Source organism: Rhinoderma darwinii, chromosome 5, assembly GCF_050947455.1.
Source record: "Rhinoderma darwinii isolate aRhiDar2 chromosome 5, aRhiDar2.hap1, whole genome shotgun sequence".
In the NCBI taxonomy this organism is placed as follows: Eukaryota; Metazoa; Chordata; class Amphibia; order Anura; family Rhinodermatidae; genus Rhinoderma; species Rhinoderma darwinii.
The window spans coordinates 75,953,224-75,971,343 of NC_134691.1; the positions used below are offsets into that span (position 1 = coordinate 75,953,224).

An 18,120-nucleotide genomic window follows, 5' to 3' on the forward strand; every position below is an offset into this window, starting at 1 on the left:
CATGACCACGCGCTACTATGCGCTGTATTAACCCCTTAGTGACCACTAATACGCCTTTTTACGTGATTCACTAATGGGCTTTAGGCTAGGCTGACGCCTTTTCACGTCAGCCTAGTCTAAGTCCTGCACGGGTCTCCCGTGCAGGCAGGAGCCGGGGCTCTGCTGTCTGATGACAGCTGAGCTCCTGCTCCAACGCCCGCGATCGAAGTTTACTTCGATCGCGGCCGTTTAACCCGTTAAATGCCGCCGTCAATAGCGACCGCGGCATTTAACTTTGTTTACAGAGGGAGTGAGCTCCCTCTGTCACCCATCGGCGGCCCGCGAATGAAATCGCGGGTCTCCGATGGGGTGTCATGGCAGCCGGGGGACTGATAAAAGCCCCCAGGTGTGCCCTGGACATATGCCTGTTAGGACGCGCCGGAGGCACGTCCTAACAGATTGCCTGTCAGATTTACACTGACAGGCAATAATGCTCTGGTATACGAAGTATACCAGAGCATTATAGCAGCGATCAGAACATCGCACAGTAAAGTCCCCTAGTGGGACTAATAAAATCAGTCATCAAAGTGAAATAAAGATTATTAATAAAAAGTACAGTAAAAAAATAAATCAATTTTTTTCCATAAAAAGTGGTTTTATTTAGTAAAAGTGTAAAAAAAAAAAAAAAAAGTACACATATGTGGTATCGCCGCTACCGTAATGACTCCATTAATAAAGTTAATATGTAATTTAAACCGCAAAGTGAACACCGTAAAAAACATGGCGAAATTGCAATTTTTTTCCATTGCCCCCCAAAAAAGTCATAATAAAAATGAATCAATAAGTCCCATGCACCCCAAAACAGTACCATTCAAAACTACGTCTTGTCCCGCAGAAAACAAGCCCAAAAAATCACTACATTGATGGAAAAATAAAAAAATTACGGCTCTTGGAAAGCGACGATGCAAAAACAAATAATTTTAGTTCAAAAGTGTTTTTATTGTGCAAAAGTCGTAAAACATAAAAAAACCTCTACATATGTGGTATCGCCGTAATCGTACCGAACCGTAGAATAAAGGTAACCTGTTATTTACGTCGCATAGTGAACGGCGTCAATTTAAAAACGCATAGAACAATGGCGGAATTTCAGTTTTTTTTATAATCCCCCCCAAAAAGGTTAATAAAAGTTAATATAAAAATGATATGTACCCAAAAATGGTGCTATTAAAAAGCACAACTAATCCCGCAAAAAACAAGTCCTAATACAGCTATGTAGACGAAAAAATAAAAACGTTATAGCTCTTTGAATGCGACTATACAAAAACGAATAAAATAGCTTGGTCATTAAGGCCTAAAATGGGCTGGTCACTAAGGGGTTAAGATCTCGTACATTATTTTGACAACATACTTTCTCACCATCCCCTTGACAACTCCACATCATCTATTCCCTCCACATACTACATATAAAACACTTGTATGAACAACATAACGTTTGTATTGAGTGCCGCAATTCCCTGCGGTTCTTTGACTGAACGGATCATTATGTTTATTTATTAACTGTATTAAATGTGGCCTCTAATATCAATTATTATCTGTTAGCAACCCATTTGTGACTTTATTCACCCCATTTTTACAGTTTACTATGTTTTTTATTTTTTGACATTGCTGAACTTTGACCTGCTGTTTTTGGCGGTTTTTCTGGCCAGGAGGCTGGTCTGAACTGGCCCAATGAACTTGCTTTCAATTTTGTACATTTGTGTATATATATGTGTCTTTTTGTACTATCCCCTTGATATGCCTGATGAATATGCCGGTCCGGTATCGAAACGCGTAGCAATTATCGTTATTAAATCATTTACCTTAAGCAGCGCCGTGTATCCTGTTTTTCCCTCCTGTATTTCTAGGACTCATGCACACAGTTATATTATAGCTTTGCTCATGAGCTATATATTTTCAGCAAGCTTTGGGATCTCCTTATTCTCTCCAAATATACTGTACAGCTCTTGCGTGGAGTGGTGGTATACTCTTGTGCACCAAGCCTTAGAAAAATTGTATGTTTATAGTGTTGTATATGTTAATCCATTTCATAATGTTTTCTAGTTGCCTCACCACTTCTGGTGTCCCATTAGGACATCTCTAACCATGACTTCCCCGCTTGGGATCCCTTTCTATTAGTCAGAGTGAAGATCTGCTCCTGCTCTAGAGGACTTAGCACAGCGGTGTATTACCTTGTCGCCCATTCATTTTAATGAGCTCCATGTAAAACCACATTTCTCCTGTAGTGGCAGCTGTTCACCAGCAGGTCTTCCTATATGGACACTTTAAATGGCACTAACTTTTCAAACAACTTATGCTAGTTTAACCCCTTAATGCAGCGTTTCCCAACATTTTAGGACTCGAGGCTCCCCTGGAAAAAAAAAATTTCCCAGGACGCCCCTACCAAAATTTGTTTACAGTGAGACCAAAAACTGCTAAAAAGAAGCACTACACTCTTATGCTTTTTCTCACACAACATTTATTGTAAGGCAGGGAAAAAATCTACCTCAAAATTCCTTTAGGAATTTTTAGGCAGATTTTGAATTGACAGCGTTATTTGACTTTTTTTTTTCTTTTTATTTTGCCTGCAGTTGTTTTTAAGCCGTTGAAGCTAATGCAAAAGATGCAGGCAAAAAAGCACTCCAAACGACCGCCGCAGGTTTTTTCTGCCCCCTATTAATTTCATTAGGAGGTCATATATGGATAGAGACATCAAGCACTCCGTCCAGGAGCGAAATCCCCGTCCACAGGGTGCTACAGTGTCGCTATCTACAGGAAGGTGGGATGAGGGGTGCTATCTACAAGGGGGCTGCAAGAAATCTCCTCCTCCAGCTCCTCACATGCACTTCATGCTGTGAGGAGGAGAGAAAGCACGGCCGTGGCAGTGGTTCAGAGAACCACTCCCTTAGTGACTAAACCTGTTTTGGCCTTAAGGACCAGGCAATTTTTTTTTTTAAATCTTTCGTATGACTTGAAGTGGTAATAACTTTGGAATACTTTTTATTTTTCAAACTATTCAGAGAATGTTTTCTCCTGACACATTGGGCTTTAAATTTGTGGTAAAATTTGGTCGATACATTCAGTGTTTATTTGTGAAAAATACCAAAATTTTGAGAAAATGTGCAAAAATTTGTATTTTTCTAAATTTAAATGTATCTGCTTGTAAGGCCTCATGCACACAAACATAAAAACGGCTGTAATTACGGGCCCATAGACTTCTATTTGCTTACGGGAAGGTGCCCGTGCCATTGAAAAATATGGAACATGTCCTATTTCAGGCCGTAATTACGGTTGGCTTCGTGTGTGTACCCGTAATTACGGGAGTGTTGCTAGGCGACGTCAGGGGATGGTCACTGTCTAGGGTGCTGAAAGAGTTAACTGATCGGCAGTAACTCTTTCAGCACCCGGGACAGTGACTACCGTTGCAGTTGATAGTATGAAAAGTTAACTTACCTGCTTCCTCCAGTCCGGCCTCCAGGGATGACGTTTCATCCCATGTGACCGCTGCAGCCAATCACAGGCTGCAGCGGTCACATGGACTGCCGCGTCATCCAGAGAGTGGATGACTGGATGTCAAAAGAGGGACGCGTCACCAAGAAAACGGCCGAGGTACGTATGAACTTCTTTTACTTTACTTCTTTTACTTTCAATCGCTGCGGAAACTCTGCCCGAAAGGGCTGCCCCTACTCTCTATTCAAAACTGATAGAGAGAAGGGGGTGCCGATTAGTGCAAATAAAACGGGTCCGGAAATACTGGTGACACCGGACCCGTATTTACAGGCACGGGTCCGTAAATACTGGTGGAATACGGGTCGAACACGTGTGACCAAGGACCCGTATTTACGCCAGTATTTAGGGGAGGAAAAAAATACGTTTGTGTGCATGAGGCCTTAGACAGATCGTAATAGCACACAAATAGTTACTAGTTAACATTTTCCATGTCCTTTTATTTCTCTAGGACGTTACAAGGCTTAGAACTATTGCAGCACTTTCTCACATTTTCAAAAAAATGTCAAAAGCTTTTTTTTTTCTGGATCAGTTCAGTTCTGAAGTGGCTTTGTGGGCCTTATGTATTAGAAACCCTCTATAAATCACCCCATTGTAAAAACTGCACCCTCAAAGTATTTAAAACAGCATTTAGAAAGTTTCTTAACCCTCCAGGCGTTTCACAGGAATTAAAGCAAAGTGAAGGTGGAATTTACAAATCTAATTTTTTTTTTTTTTTTTTGCAGAAAATCAGTTTTAATCCATTTTTTTTTTCTGTAACACAGAAGGTTTTACCAGAGAAATGCAACACAATATTTATTTCCCAGATTCTGCAGTTTTTAGAAATATCCCACATGTGGCCCCAGTCTGGTAATGGACTGAAGCACCGGCCTCAAAAGCAAAGGAGCACCTAGTGGATTTTGGGGCTTCCTTTTTATTAGAATATCTTTTAGGCGCCATGTTGGGTTTGAAGAGGTCTTGTGGGGCCAAAACAAAGGAAATACCACCAAAAGGCCCCATTTGGCTAACTACACCCCTCAAGGAATTTATCAAGGCGTATAGTGAGCATTTTGATCCCACAGGTTTTTTGCTGAATTTAGTGGTATTAGGCAGTGAAAATAAAAATCTATGTTTTTTCGAATTATATGTCGTTTTAGCTCCGTTTTCCATTTTCACAATAGATAAAGGAGAGAAAGAACCCCAACATTTGTAAAGCAAACTCTTCTGATTCTTGATTGTTTTTCGGGTGCCATGTTTCTTTTCCAAAGCACATGAGAGGCCAAAACAGTAGAAACCCCCCAAAAAGTGACCCCATTTGGAAAACTACACCCCTCAAGGAATCTATGTTGGGGTAGAGTGAGCATTTAGACCCCCACAGGTCTGAGGAATTTATTGGAATTAGGCTGGGAAAAAGAATATCTACATTTTGTTCCACTAAATTGTAGAATTTCATCATTTTCACAAGCGATATTTGTAAAGCAGTCTCTCCCGAGTTCGGCAATACCCCATATGTGGTCATACATTGCTGTTTAGATACATGGCAGGGCTCAGAAAGACAGGAGCGCCATGCAGATTTTGCTGGATTGTTTTTTGGCCGCCATGTTGCATTCGCAAAGCCCCTTGAGTACAGTGGAAGCCCTGAGGAGTGACCGCATTTTGGAAACTACACCCCTCAAGGCATTTATTATTTGCCTGGACAAAACAGGGCTCAGAAGTTAAGAGCACCATGCGCATTTGAGGCCTATTTTGGTACATTTTTACAGCATTGGCCCACAATTGCAGGGCTCTGAGGTCAAACAGTAAAACAAACCCCCAAGTAGTGACCCCTATTTTGGAAACTACACCCCTTAGGGCATTTTAAGGGGTGTAGTTAGCATTTTAACCCCACAGATGTTTTTAAATTGGAAATTAGTGCACAGCGGATGGTGCAAAGGGAAAATTTAACTTTTCCACTGATATGCCATTTTAGTGCACAATATTTTGTGCCCAGTATGTGCCACTGAAGACAAATACCTGATAAACTGTTAAGCCGGGTATGGCGATGCCGTATATGTGGACGTAAACTGCTGTTTGGGCTGTAGGGTTCAGAACTGAGGGAGCGCCTCTTGGCTTTTGGAGTGCAGATTTTGCTTGGTGGTTGTTCTGTTTGGGGATTTTTGCTGGTATTTCAGTTTATAATGTGGGGGCATGTATAAGCTCTGCGGAGTACATCAGGGCATAATAAGAGGTAAATAATAATCAGTGGATGTGTGGCTGGTGTCGCACTGATAAATGGTTCCCAATCTTATCCACTTTTGGAACGCTCCTGCACGTTTTGTGTCGCCATATTCATAACTTATATTCATAGTCATAACTTTTGTGATTTTTTCCCCACCGAATTTGAGTGAGAGGTTATTTTGTTGCGGGACAATCTATAGCTTTCATTGGTAGCGTTTTGGGGTACATGCAATTTTTTTTGATCACTTTTTTTTTATTCCATTATCTGGCAAGCAAGATGACCAAAAACCATAAATTCTGACAATATTTTTTAGATTTTTTTAGTGTTCACCATGGGCTAAAATTAAATTTTATTTTATTCTGCGGGTCGATACGATTGCGGCCATAACATATGTTTTGTAGCGTTTGCACAATTTTTTTTTTTTTTCTGTCACCATATTATTCGAGATGTAACTTTTTTTTTATTTTTGCAGCGACAAGGCTTGGGTAAGGGCTTGTTTTTTGTGGGACGGGCTGTAGGTTTTATTGGAACTATTTAGAGGTAGATGCAACTATTTGATCACTTTTGTTTCTATATTTTGGAAGGGGTTACCAAAAAAGAGTGATTCCGGCATGTTTTTTATTTGTTTTTTTGCGGCGCTCACCATCCGGGAAAAATAACATAGTTTTTATAGTTTGGGTCGTTACGGACGCGGTGATTCCAAACGTATACGTCTTTCAACATTTTATTTTTTTCCTATAATAAATGGCTTTTCTGTAGGAAAAAATGCAGTTTTTTTAACTTAGAACTTTATTTTTACACTTTTGTTGAACATTATTATAACTTTTTTTTTGTCCCACTAGGGGACTTGAAGGCATGCACATCTGATCTTTATTCTAATACATTGCACTACCCACGTAGTGAAATGCATTAGAGATGACAGTTATTCACTGACAGCTAGCCTATTAGGCTCTGCCTCTGGATGGGCCTAATAGGCTTCTGTTCGTGGCAGACCAGGTGCCACTGCTGGCCTCCGGTTGCCATAGTAATGATCGGCATCTCTGCGACCATGCTGGAAACCACTATGGTACTGTGATCACTTTTGATTGCGACCTCTAAGGGGTTAATGGCAGGGATTGGAGCTAGCTGATGGCTCAGCTTCTGAGCTTGCCGCCATCTTCCATATGCGTCCGGAAGCCTTTAATGCCCCTGCCTCCAGATGCGGCATAACAGGCCTCTGTACTTGGCAGACAGGAGGCCATTGTTAGGCCTCCTGTTGCGAATGGACGATCAGCTAGCATGGCTACCCGGCTCTTTTTGCCCGGGAACCATGCTGCAATGCTGTGAATGATCAGTCACTAGTAACTGACCAATAACAGCGATCGTGGGTGTCGTCGCACCCTGATTGGTCCCCCGACTAGTCCCAGCGACTATTGGAGGTCTGTGACAGCCGATATCACTGTTCTGTCACCATGTCTTTTAACATGGTGACAGAAAGTAACTGTACATCTTGGTGCCTTAATGCAGGGCACACCATGACGTACAGTTGCGTCAAGGTGCGTTATACGGGTTGATAGTATACCTGATCGAGATCAACTTTGTAATTTACTTCCTGTTAAAATTTTGTGGTTTTATCCATTCAAATTCTATTTGAAGTTACTGCCACTAGGTGTCTCCCTTGTAATCTGCTGTCCACCCCCTGTTTTCAAGCAACGTTCAAAGGGAGGGTGATCAGGAGGAGAAAGACATTTCTTTCTCACCCCAATGCTAGATTCAAAGCTACACTGCTCATTACTGCTGTATAATGAGAACATCTTGGAATTGCATTGTGAGTGCTGCTGCTTTTCCATTGTGTATATATATATATATATATATATATATATATATATATATATATAGTGGCAGATCCCCATAGGACCGTTATCGGCGGCCGCCTGGGGCCCAAGACTCCCAGGGGCCCATGGCCGCCCAAAGAGCACATTGCAGTTTTGTCACTTTTTTGGCGTGAATCGCGGCAAAAACTGCGACAAAACTGATGGACATGTCATTCGGACGCGGATAAAATTCGGCCTTTTATTGTGATGCAGGTGGCGCGATGATGTCATTGCGCCACTTGCGTCGCTGTACTGGATGCGGCCTGGTCATAAGCGACCGGGTTTACATTGTCGGAGAAGAAGACAGCGCTGGAACGGGGACAGGTAAGCGTGGCACTAACTACAGGGGGTGGTGCATTCTACAGGGGGGGCTGTGTGGCGCTATCTACAGGGGGTGTGTGATGCTATCTACAGGTGGCCCTTTCTACAGAGGGCACGTTGTATGTGGTGCTTTACTTTACAGTGTTTGACACAATTATATTCAGGGGCGCAGTGTATGGTTATTATATTTAGGGGCACAGTGCGTGGCACTAAGATAATTTTATCTTAGCTTATACTGTAGGTGTGGAACTGTTAGAAAGTGTGGAGCCGAATACATCTTAATGTCAAATTCTGCAGAGAGAATTCGTCATGAGGTCTGGACCGGATGGAGAAGAAAAAAGAAAACTATTAGAATCTGATAAGTTGTCATCTGTGAGTCACTGGATTTATAGAGAATCTGTCACCTCTCCTGACATGTTTATTATAGGAAATCTTTGTATTTCACAAAAAGTCTTTGTGCAATCCAGGATTGATAGACAAATGGGTGTTACCATTTCCCTTGTCAGGAGGATGTGTCCCTGCACAGTGTGATACTGTCAGCAATAGTTGGAGACTGTCAGTATGTATGGACACAGCCCTTTGACAAGAGGAATCATAACACCCATTTGTTAATTCTTGCACAAAAAGGTAGTGTTAACAATAGTTACTACGCGCCAGTGGAGAAGGGGAGGGCAAGTTTGGGTAACAACCTATGGTCTACATAATCCGCCACTGTATATGTGTGTGTAGACATATATACAAAAATAGAATCCAGCAGCACAGGCTTACATGAAAGGGGGTGCAAGCCTTGGGGAACTGACCACTGTCCCTCTAGACAAAAAGCAGTAAATAGGCAGCACTCACAAAGGCTTATAGTGAAAAAAGAGGGTGCTCTATTGACCCCAAAAGCGCACTTTTGGGTTCAATAAAGCAGCCTCTTTTTTCCCACTATAAGCCTTTGTGAGTGCTGCCTATTTAATGTTTTATATATATGTTTTATATAGGCTCCACCTACTCTCTTAGAGACATCTGAGAATTAGAGATAGAGCCTGCAGAGGGGAAAACTGCTAAATAATGCAGAATGCAAGTCATATCATGGCCAGAAATCGTGTTATTCCTCAGGTACACACATATGACAGCTTATTCTGAAAAGTCACCTGAAAAGTTAGGTATGCGTTAACGGTTTATAATTTACACATAAAGTTTACTTACTGTTTGCAATATACGGATGAATATTATTGGCTTCTATACAGATGGTTACTTGAGAACCATTAAGGCCACATACTGGAATACCTATTACTCTGTATCTTCCTCCTATTTTCATTCTGTCTATTAATTCATCTATGGAATAAAATGAATGGAATATATATTCAAATAATGTAGTAATGTATTCCTAAAGCAGCGTTTAGGTGCGCTAGGGTATGCTGAGTTTTTGTATAGCTGAAGCATCCCTGATTTCATAAAGTTTAATTTTTATCGTATTACCATATGATTTGACATAGGTGCAGTTCGAGGAGCATTTCCTACAATTGTTTCTTTTGAGTTTTGCATTTTTTTTTCTAATGAAAGACGCCCACATGTGAACAAATAACAGACAGAGTTTACCTCTGAGAAACACTGCATATGACTGGAAACGGTAATTCTGATGTGTTGCACACTGTCCTTGGAAAATATGCAGTGCCTTTGAATCCATAAATTCAATCACCTGTTTATCTAAAAAAAAACACACACAGATCTACAGGTCATTTAGTTTTATTGTGGTCACCTTAAAATACAGCACTTCTGTTACATACCACCTAGGACTCTGTACTTAACATCTTCTTTTAAAGGTGATGCACATAGGTCGCAAAAAAAGTCTTGTCGAACTGTTGCTGACTCTGTAGCCCCAGGTGTGTGGATGCGTATGTACCGGAAATCTGATAATACAAACATCCTTAATAAATATGCACAGTCTGTATATTGTCAACTTTAAGCACAAGCACGTGAGACAGAGTAATAAATGTAATAGAGTATGAGTCACTACAAATACAATCAATTGTTCTAAAGGTCCTGTTAGGCAGGCAGATATTCTTTAATGAATGAGCGAAGAGATGATTTAGCGAGTTGTTTACGTTCAAAAGATGATCTATTACACGTTGACAATAATTGCTAAAGGTTTTCGCTGTTCGGTCGTTACTCGTTTGCCCACACCTATGAGGTGAACTGCTAACGACTGGAAGATTTCTGATTAGACTAGGGGGATGTGGCAGTGACGAACGATAATCTGTTACCCAGGTAGATGTGGCCAATCCACAAAACCCAATGATTCATCGTTTGATCGTTGCACGCTACTACACATGGCAATTATGTCTTACATTCAAACGATTATACATAAATCCTTACCATAATCGCTACGTCTAATATATGGACAGTGATGTCAGGGGGTCTTCCTGGAGCGGAATTCCTGGCTGGAGCGTTGCTGATGCGCTGGCCGGTAATTCTGCTCTTGGAGGAGCCCCTGGCGTTACTCTCCATATATGAAGAGTTACGCCAGGGGCTCCTCCAGGGGCGGAATCACTGGCCAGAGCTTCGGCAACGCTCTGGCCGGAGATCCCGCTCCAGGAGAATCCCCTGACGTCACTGTCCATATATGGATAGTGATGCCAGGGGCTTCTCCAGAAGCGGAATCAACAGCCAGAGCGACGGCAACACTCTGGCTGGGAAATCCGCTCCAGGAGGATCCCCTGATGTCACTGTCCATATAAGGACAGTGACGTGAGGGGCGCTCTCTAGGGGTGGAATCCCTGGCCAGAGTGTTGCCCAGCAGTGACGTGAAGGGCTTCCCTGGGCTCAGCGCTTAAAGTAGCTCTGTGCCCTGGGAGTCCTCTTGGCCAGGATCAGTTTTTAACGACAGTCAAAAGGATTGATTCCTAAACGGCCATTAAAAACTGATCCATTGAGTTCTATGGGGCCTATTTTTTTGTCTTATTTTTTGACGGCCAGTATTAACAGGCTGTTAAAAAAAAAAAACGGCCCATGTGAATACAACCACACAGTACTGAAAATGGCCGTGTGACGGTCGTAAAATAAAAACGCCCATCAGATAGCCGTTTTTCACTGTCCTGTGAATGTAGCCTTAGAAAGTCTGAATCACAAAAGGAAAAAGCTAATTTATTTTGTATTATGATCAAGAGTGTTTACCTTTAGACAAGGGGCACTTTGTGTCAGAGCACAAAAACCTAGCTCCTTGAGTATATTTATTAATTGTAGACACCGCAGTGACTGTTCCTTCCATCATATAAAGTCTCTGAGATCTATAGTCCAACGGGGAATCACTAAGGCTTAAGTGGTAACCAGGTAGGTCAGGCAGATGTGTAACTTTCAAAATCACATTTATCTAAAGAATAAAGTAATGAATTGTTACAGTACTGTATGATGTGGATGTTCATAAAAAGTACACCTGTCTCCTATAACTACTGATAGCAAGCACTGTATGGGCATTTCCCAGGAACTTGTCACACAAGTGCTGCCTATCCTTTCATTCCCTACTTTGAACATTATTTTTTTTTTTTACAAAATGATGTGCTGATTAATTTCTTGATATATCTTTATAGTAGACAAAGATTTTTTTTTCTTACAGAGCTCAAAATCCCCTGTGTAGACATAGAATTAAATAATAAACTCCTGGCTACATGCAGTTGCCACTAGAGGGAGCCAGGGAGCTTACTCTAACCTGTTTTAATTTTTTTAGCTCAATGTATCAACAGTATGCAGTAAGGGCTTGTTCACATCAGCATTGGGCTTCCGTTAATCGGTTCCATTCGACCTTTCCGTCAGAGGAACCGAAGCCATAGCTTCCGTTTGCAATATGATTGATTTCAATGGTACCTACAAGATTCTTGCAGAGTTGGAGACATGGGAATACCAACTTATAACATGGGGTCTAGGACTGTACTTTCACTAAATGCTTCTGGTACATTGGCATTTGATTATTCCATTAACCCACAAATAAGGCCCCCAGATGATGACCCGACAAGGGAAAGGCGAGTTCCCCAAATGCTCCACATCTTATTAGTAGTGGCGCTTTGCTAACTTTTTCCAACGGCTCTAGCCAGAGACACCTAAAACTTGAGGCAGTCATTTCTCAATTGAACTTTTTGTTGTGGATAGTTAAATTAGACGTGGAAAGACACAACGGCACAGCAACATTTTTCCTTAACCCCTTAATGACCAGCCTATTTTAGACCTTAATGATCATACCATTTTTTACGTTTTTCCATCGTCTCATTCAAAGAGCTATAACTTTTTTATTTTTGCGTCGACATAGCTGTATAAGGTCTTGTTTTTGGGGGACAAGTTGTAATTTTTAATAGCACCATTTTGGGGTACATAGAATTTATTAATTAACTTTTATTAACTTTTTGGGGGGGGGGGGGGGGAATAGAAAAAACCTGCAATTTCTCCACACTTTTTTGCGTCCTAAATTTATGCTGTTTACCGTGTGGTATAAATAACACAATAACTTTATTCAGTGGGTTGTTGCGATAATTTGTATAGTTTTTGTATGTTTTACTACTTTTACACAGTGAAAACACTTTATTTTCAAAATTATTTGTTTTTGTGTCTACATATCTGAAGAGCCATAACTCTTATTTTTTCACGGATGCAATTGTATGAGGGCTTTTTTTTTTTGCGGGATGACTTTAAGGTTTTATCGGTACCAGTAGTAGATGTGAGTTTATGATCACTTTTTATCACGTTTTTTTTTTAAGGCTGAATTCAAAGAAAACCGCAATTTTTGCATGGTTTTTTATTTTCTTTTTTACGACGTTCACGGTTTTTCACTTTTTATGAAACTTTTTTTTACTAGTCCCACTAGGGGACTTCACTATGCGATTATCCGATGGCATTTATAATAGACTGCAATACTTCTGAATTGCAGTGTATTACTGCCTGTCCGTGTAAAAGGGACAGGCATCTGCCTTTATTAGGCCCCCTGCTGCCATCTGAGACACAGACACTCGGCGATCTTATCGCTGGGTGTCAGTGGGATGAGAGGGAGCTCCCTCCCTCTCTCCAAAACATCTCAGATGTGGCGCTCGCTATTGAGCGCTGCATATGAGGGGTTAAACGGATGAGATCGATACTAATATCGATCTTGCCCGTTTGAGCAGGGATGCCCCCAGCCCCCAGCTACCTCTAGCAGCTGAGAGCAGGGAGATTTGACGGCTCCCTGCTCTGTTTATTTATTCCAATGCAGCGCCGTAAAAAGGCTATTGCATCAGAATAAAGCCCGTTAGTGGCCACCGTAAAAACACTATGGGGCGGTCACTAACGGGTTAAATGGAAAACTTTTATTGGAGCATGCTATTTCCAACAAGAGATGAGAAGCTGGTAATCCGCTTTCAAATGTATAGTCCTGGCCAAAAGTTTTGCGACTGACACAAAATTTTGATTTTCACAAAGTTTGCTGCTTTGGTGTGTTTAGATCTTTTAGTGGCCATTCACATATGTCCGTTGTCCGAATCGGTTTCCCTCCGGCGTGTTGTAGAACAGACGGAGGGAAACCGATACTAGAACGGATCCCATAGCTTTCTTTGGGATCTGTTCTATCACAGCTGACATCAGTTGTGGCGCCGTACGCTGCTGGACCTGTGCAGGAGCCGAATCCAAAAACTTTACCTGCAGCATTTTTGGGTCCGGCTCCCAAGGAGGTCCGGCGCCGTATACCTATCTTAATTAACTATGGCTGGATGAGCGCCGGGTCCTGCCGCGTCCACCTTCCGGCAACACCCGGCTGGAAGGTGTATGCGAGCAGGAGCGGAATTTAGTGACACCGCCCCCCCTGTAGATAGTGCAACTGTAGCTGTGCCCCGGGAATCCCTCCAGGGGGAGACCCTGACTGGTATAGGGACAGTGCCATCAGGGGTTACCACTAGTGGAATCCCCGGTCATAGCATTGCCAGGGATTCTGCTCCAGGCGGTGCCCCTGACGATACTATCCATATATGGACAGTGACGTCAGGGGCTACTCTCTGAGCAGAATCCCCTGCAACAGCGTCAACAACACTGTGCCTGGAGATTCTGCTCCTAGCGGTAACCCGATATCAATGCCCATATATGAACAGTGGCGTCAAGGGCTCCTCCTGGAGGGAAACCCCGGCCACAGCGTAGGGCCGGGGATTTCGCTCAGGAAGTAACCCCTGACATTACTGTCCATATATGTATAAACAAAGAATAACCCTAGCACTCAATGGAAAAGATGACTGTAGAGGTAAACGTGGATTTTTCAAATGCTTTATTTCCAAGGTATAAATAATTTTTGGGAATTGGTTATTTTTCTTTTCTTTTTTATTTTGGGACGTTTCTGCCTATCCCAGGCCTTTGTCACAATCGCTGTGTAGAAGAAAGGTCTGATATGATGATGTGTCGTCCCAAAAAAAATAAAAATAAAATCACCTGTTCCAAAAAATCATTTATAGCTTTGAAAAATCCACGTTTACCTCTACGTTCATCTTTGCCATTGAGTGCTAGAGTTATTCTTTGTTTATACAATTTGTGGGCTATCCAAGCCGAACCCTAACAGCACCTGAACATTCTATTCAGGAGTGCAGCCCATCATTTTTTTATACACTGTCCATATATGGACAGTGACGTCAGGGGCTCCTCCTTGAGGGAATCGTCGACTACAGTGTCGACAATGCTGTGGCCGTGTGTTTTGCTTCAGGAGTTGCCCCTAATGTCACTGTCCATATATAGATAGTGAGGTCAGGGGTTTCTCATGGAGCGGAATCCCTAGCCAGCAGAGCTTCGGCAACACTCTGGCCGGAGATTCCACTTCTATAGGTAACCACTGACGTCACTGTCCTTATATGGACTGTGGCATTAGGGGCTCCTCCTGGAGGGAATCCCCTTCCACAGCGTCCGCAATTCTCTGGCCGGGGATTCCACTGGTAGAGGGAGCTTCAGTGGATCTATCTATAGGGGAAGGAGGGTAGCGCTCTCTACACGGGGAGCTGTGTGGTGCTATCTACAGGGGGCTCTGTGTGGCGCTATCTACAAGGGGCTGTGTGACATTATCTACAGGGGATATTGTGGCATTATATACAGAGAGCAGTGTGGCATTATCTACAGGGGGTGTGTGGCACTATATACAGAGAGCAGTGTGGCACTTCCTACAGAGGGCACCGCGGCATTATGTACAGGGAGTGTGTGGCACTATATGCAGAGAGCACTGCGGCATTATGTACAGGAGGTGTGTTGCACTATTTACAGGGGGCACTGCAGCATTATCTACAGTGGGCACTGTTTCATCATATACACAAATTCATCTGTTTTTTTAAAAATTTGTCAAAAACGGAAACACGGACATGGAATGGATACAAAACAAATGCAAAACGGCCATCAAAAACTGAACGAGACGGCCGTTTTTAACGGCGGACACCCGGACCCTGTTGTGTGAATAGATACAACAGCAATCCCAGCGTGGTGTGGGGTGGGATTGGGTAGCTGTATGGGCACCAAAAACTAGCTACGCCCTGAAATTAGGGCGAGTGTTTGGAGTTTTAGCAGGCTTCCATGGCTGCTTCTATGATCTGATCTGAGGTGAGGTCAGTGGACAGCAGCTGCCTTCTGGGCTCTCTCGGCGCCGGCCTTGGCGTTGCACTGAATAGGACACATGTGCCATTACAATGTGTGTGTCAGACTTCAGTGTAGTTCTGAGGCCGGAGCAGAGAAGGAGAGCCCTGACATGGTACACAACATGTATCTAATCTATCATGTATCCAATTTTTTACGAACTATGTGCCACTATGATAAAATTGGCACATTTTCAGACCCTAGACTACCTTTTTGGTGGACCATTGTGGTAAAAACTGATGTTAAAAACAGATGGTAAAAACTGATGACAACGACCGACAACCGATGACAACTGATGGATTTGTAGTAAAAATTATGAAAAAGTCTGATGGCAACTGGTACACGTTTGCATCAGTTTTTGCAGAAGTTGTAATCACTTCAGAGACAAAAAAACTGATGCTGATACAACTGATACAATGAAGGAAATAAGTATTTGATCCCTTGCTGATTTTGTAAGTTTGCCCACTGTCAAAGTCATGAACAGTCTAGAATTTTTAGGCTAGGTTAATTTTACCAGTGAGAGATAGATTATATAAAAAAAAAAAAAACAGAAAATGACAGTCAAAATTATATATATTTATTTGCATTGTGCACAGAGAAATAAGTATTTGATCCCCTACCAACCATTAAGAGTTCAGTCTCCTCCAGACCAGTTATACGCTCCAAATCAACTTGGTTCCTGCATTAAAGACAGCTGTCTTACATGATCACCTGTATAAAAGACTCCTGTCCACAGACTCAATTAATCAGTCTGACTCTAACCTCTACAACATGGGCAAGACCAAAGAGCTTTCTAAGGATGTCAGGGACAAGATCATAGTCCTGCACAAGGCTGGAATGGGCTACAAAACCATAAGTAAGACGCTGGGTGAGAAGGAGACAACTGTTGGTGCAATAGTAAGAAAATGGAAGACATACAAAATTACTGTCAATCGACATCGATCTGGGGCTCCATGCAAAATCTCACCTCGTGGGGTATCCTTGATCCTGAGGAAGGTGAGAGCTCAGCCGAAAACTACACGGGGGGAACTTGTTAATGATCTCAAGGCAGCTGGGACCACAGTCACCAAGAAAACCATTGGTAACACATTACGCCGTAATGGATTAAAATCCTGCAGTGCCCGCAAGGTCCCCCTGCTCAAGAAGGCACATGTACATGCCCGTCTGAAGTTTGCAAATGAACATCTAGATGATTCTGAGAGTGATTGGGAGAAGGTGCTGTGGTCAGATGAGACTAAAATTGAGCTCTTTGGCATTAACTCAACTCGCCGTGTTTAAAGGAAGAGAAATGCTGCCTATGACCCAAAGAACACCGTCCCCACTGTCAAGCATGGAGGTGGAAACATTATGTTTTGGGTGTGTTTCTCTGCTAAGGGCACAGGACTACTTCACCACATCAATGGGAGAATGAATGGAGCCATGTACCGTCAAATCCTGAGTCACAACCTCCTTCCCTCCACCAGGACATTAAAAATGGCTCGTGGCTGGGTCTTCCAGCACGACAATGACCCGAAACATACAGCCAAGGCAACAAAGGAGTGGCTCAAAAAGAAGCACATTAAGGTCATGGAGTGGCCTAGCCAGTCTCCAGACCTTAATCCCATCGAAAACTTATGGAGGGAGCTGAAGATCCGAGTTGCCAAGCGACAGCCTCGAAATCTTAATGATTTACAGATGATCTGCAAAGAGGAGTGGGCCAAAATTCCATCTAACATGTGTGCAAACCTCATCATCAACTACAAAAAACGTCTGACTGTTGTGCTTGCCAACAAGGGTTTTGCCACCAAGTATTAAATCTTGTTTGCCAAAGGGATCAAATACTTATTTCTCTGTGCACAATGCAAATAAATATATATAATTTTGACTATGTGATTTTGTGTTGTTTTTTTTAAATATAATCTATCTCTCACTGGTAAAATTAACCTAGCCTAAAAATTCTAGACTGTTCATGTCTTTGACAGTGGGCAAACTTACAAAATCAGCAAGGGATCAAAAACGTATTTCCTTCACTGTATATGTGAGGGGCCGTTCACATATGTCCAATCTCCCTGTCAGTTTCCCTCCGGCATGTTGCAGAACAGCCGGAAGCAAACTGAAGCTAGAACGGGAGCTCGATCCAAAAACGTTACCTGCAGCGTTTCTGGGTCCGGGTCCTAGGAAGATCTGGCGCCGTATCCTATCTTAGTACATTGTAGCCATATGAACGCCGGGTGCTGCCGCATCCACCTTCCGGCAGCACCCAGCGGGAAGGTGAATGTGAGCTGGGAGCAGAATCCCCAGTCATAGCATTGCTGGGGATTCCGCTCCAAGCGGATCCCCTTACTACCTCCCAACCGTCCCGGATTCTGGGCGGTGTCCCGCTATCCCGGGCGGCCGGGGGTATGTCCCGCTGTCAACAGTTGAACTAATATTGAAGCAGGGAACCATCAGGTAGAGGGAGCTCATCCGCTCACCGAGGATTTCCCGGGCACAATGCTACTTTAAGCGCTGTGCTCTGGGAAGCCCTTGACGTCACTTTCCATGTATGGACAGTGATGTCAGTGGCTACTGATTGAGCGGAATCCTCGTTGTCAATGACCTGGCCAGGGATTCCGCTCCTATAGGAAAACCCCTGAGGTCACTGTCCATATA

General features: G+C 42.8%; 1 protein-coding gene across 6 annotated transcripts in view; it reads right to left on the reverse strand.

Moving 5' to 3' along the window:
• Positions 1–18,120, reverse strand: part of MCMDC2 (minichromosome maintenance domain containing 2) — a 73,171-nt gene that overhangs the window by 31,974 nt on the left and 23,077 nt on the right. For 5 of the 6 annotated variants that reach the window (XM_075826164.1, XM_075826162.1, XM_075826161.1 and 2 more), the window contains exons 4-7: positions 11,053–11,248; positions 9,666–9,788; positions 9,478–9,585; positions 9,085–9,213 (exon numbers count right to left, since the gene is read on the reverse strand). In XM_075826164.1, the coding sequence (XP_075682279.1) occupies positions 9,085–9,213; positions 9,478–9,585; positions 9,666–9,788; positions 11,053–11,248 (556 nt within the window). The remainder of the gene's footprint in view (positions 1–9,084; positions 9,214–9,477; positions 9,586–9,665; positions 9,789–11,052; positions 11,249–18,120) is intronic. The other variant, XM_075826163.1, reaches the window with a different exon arrangement.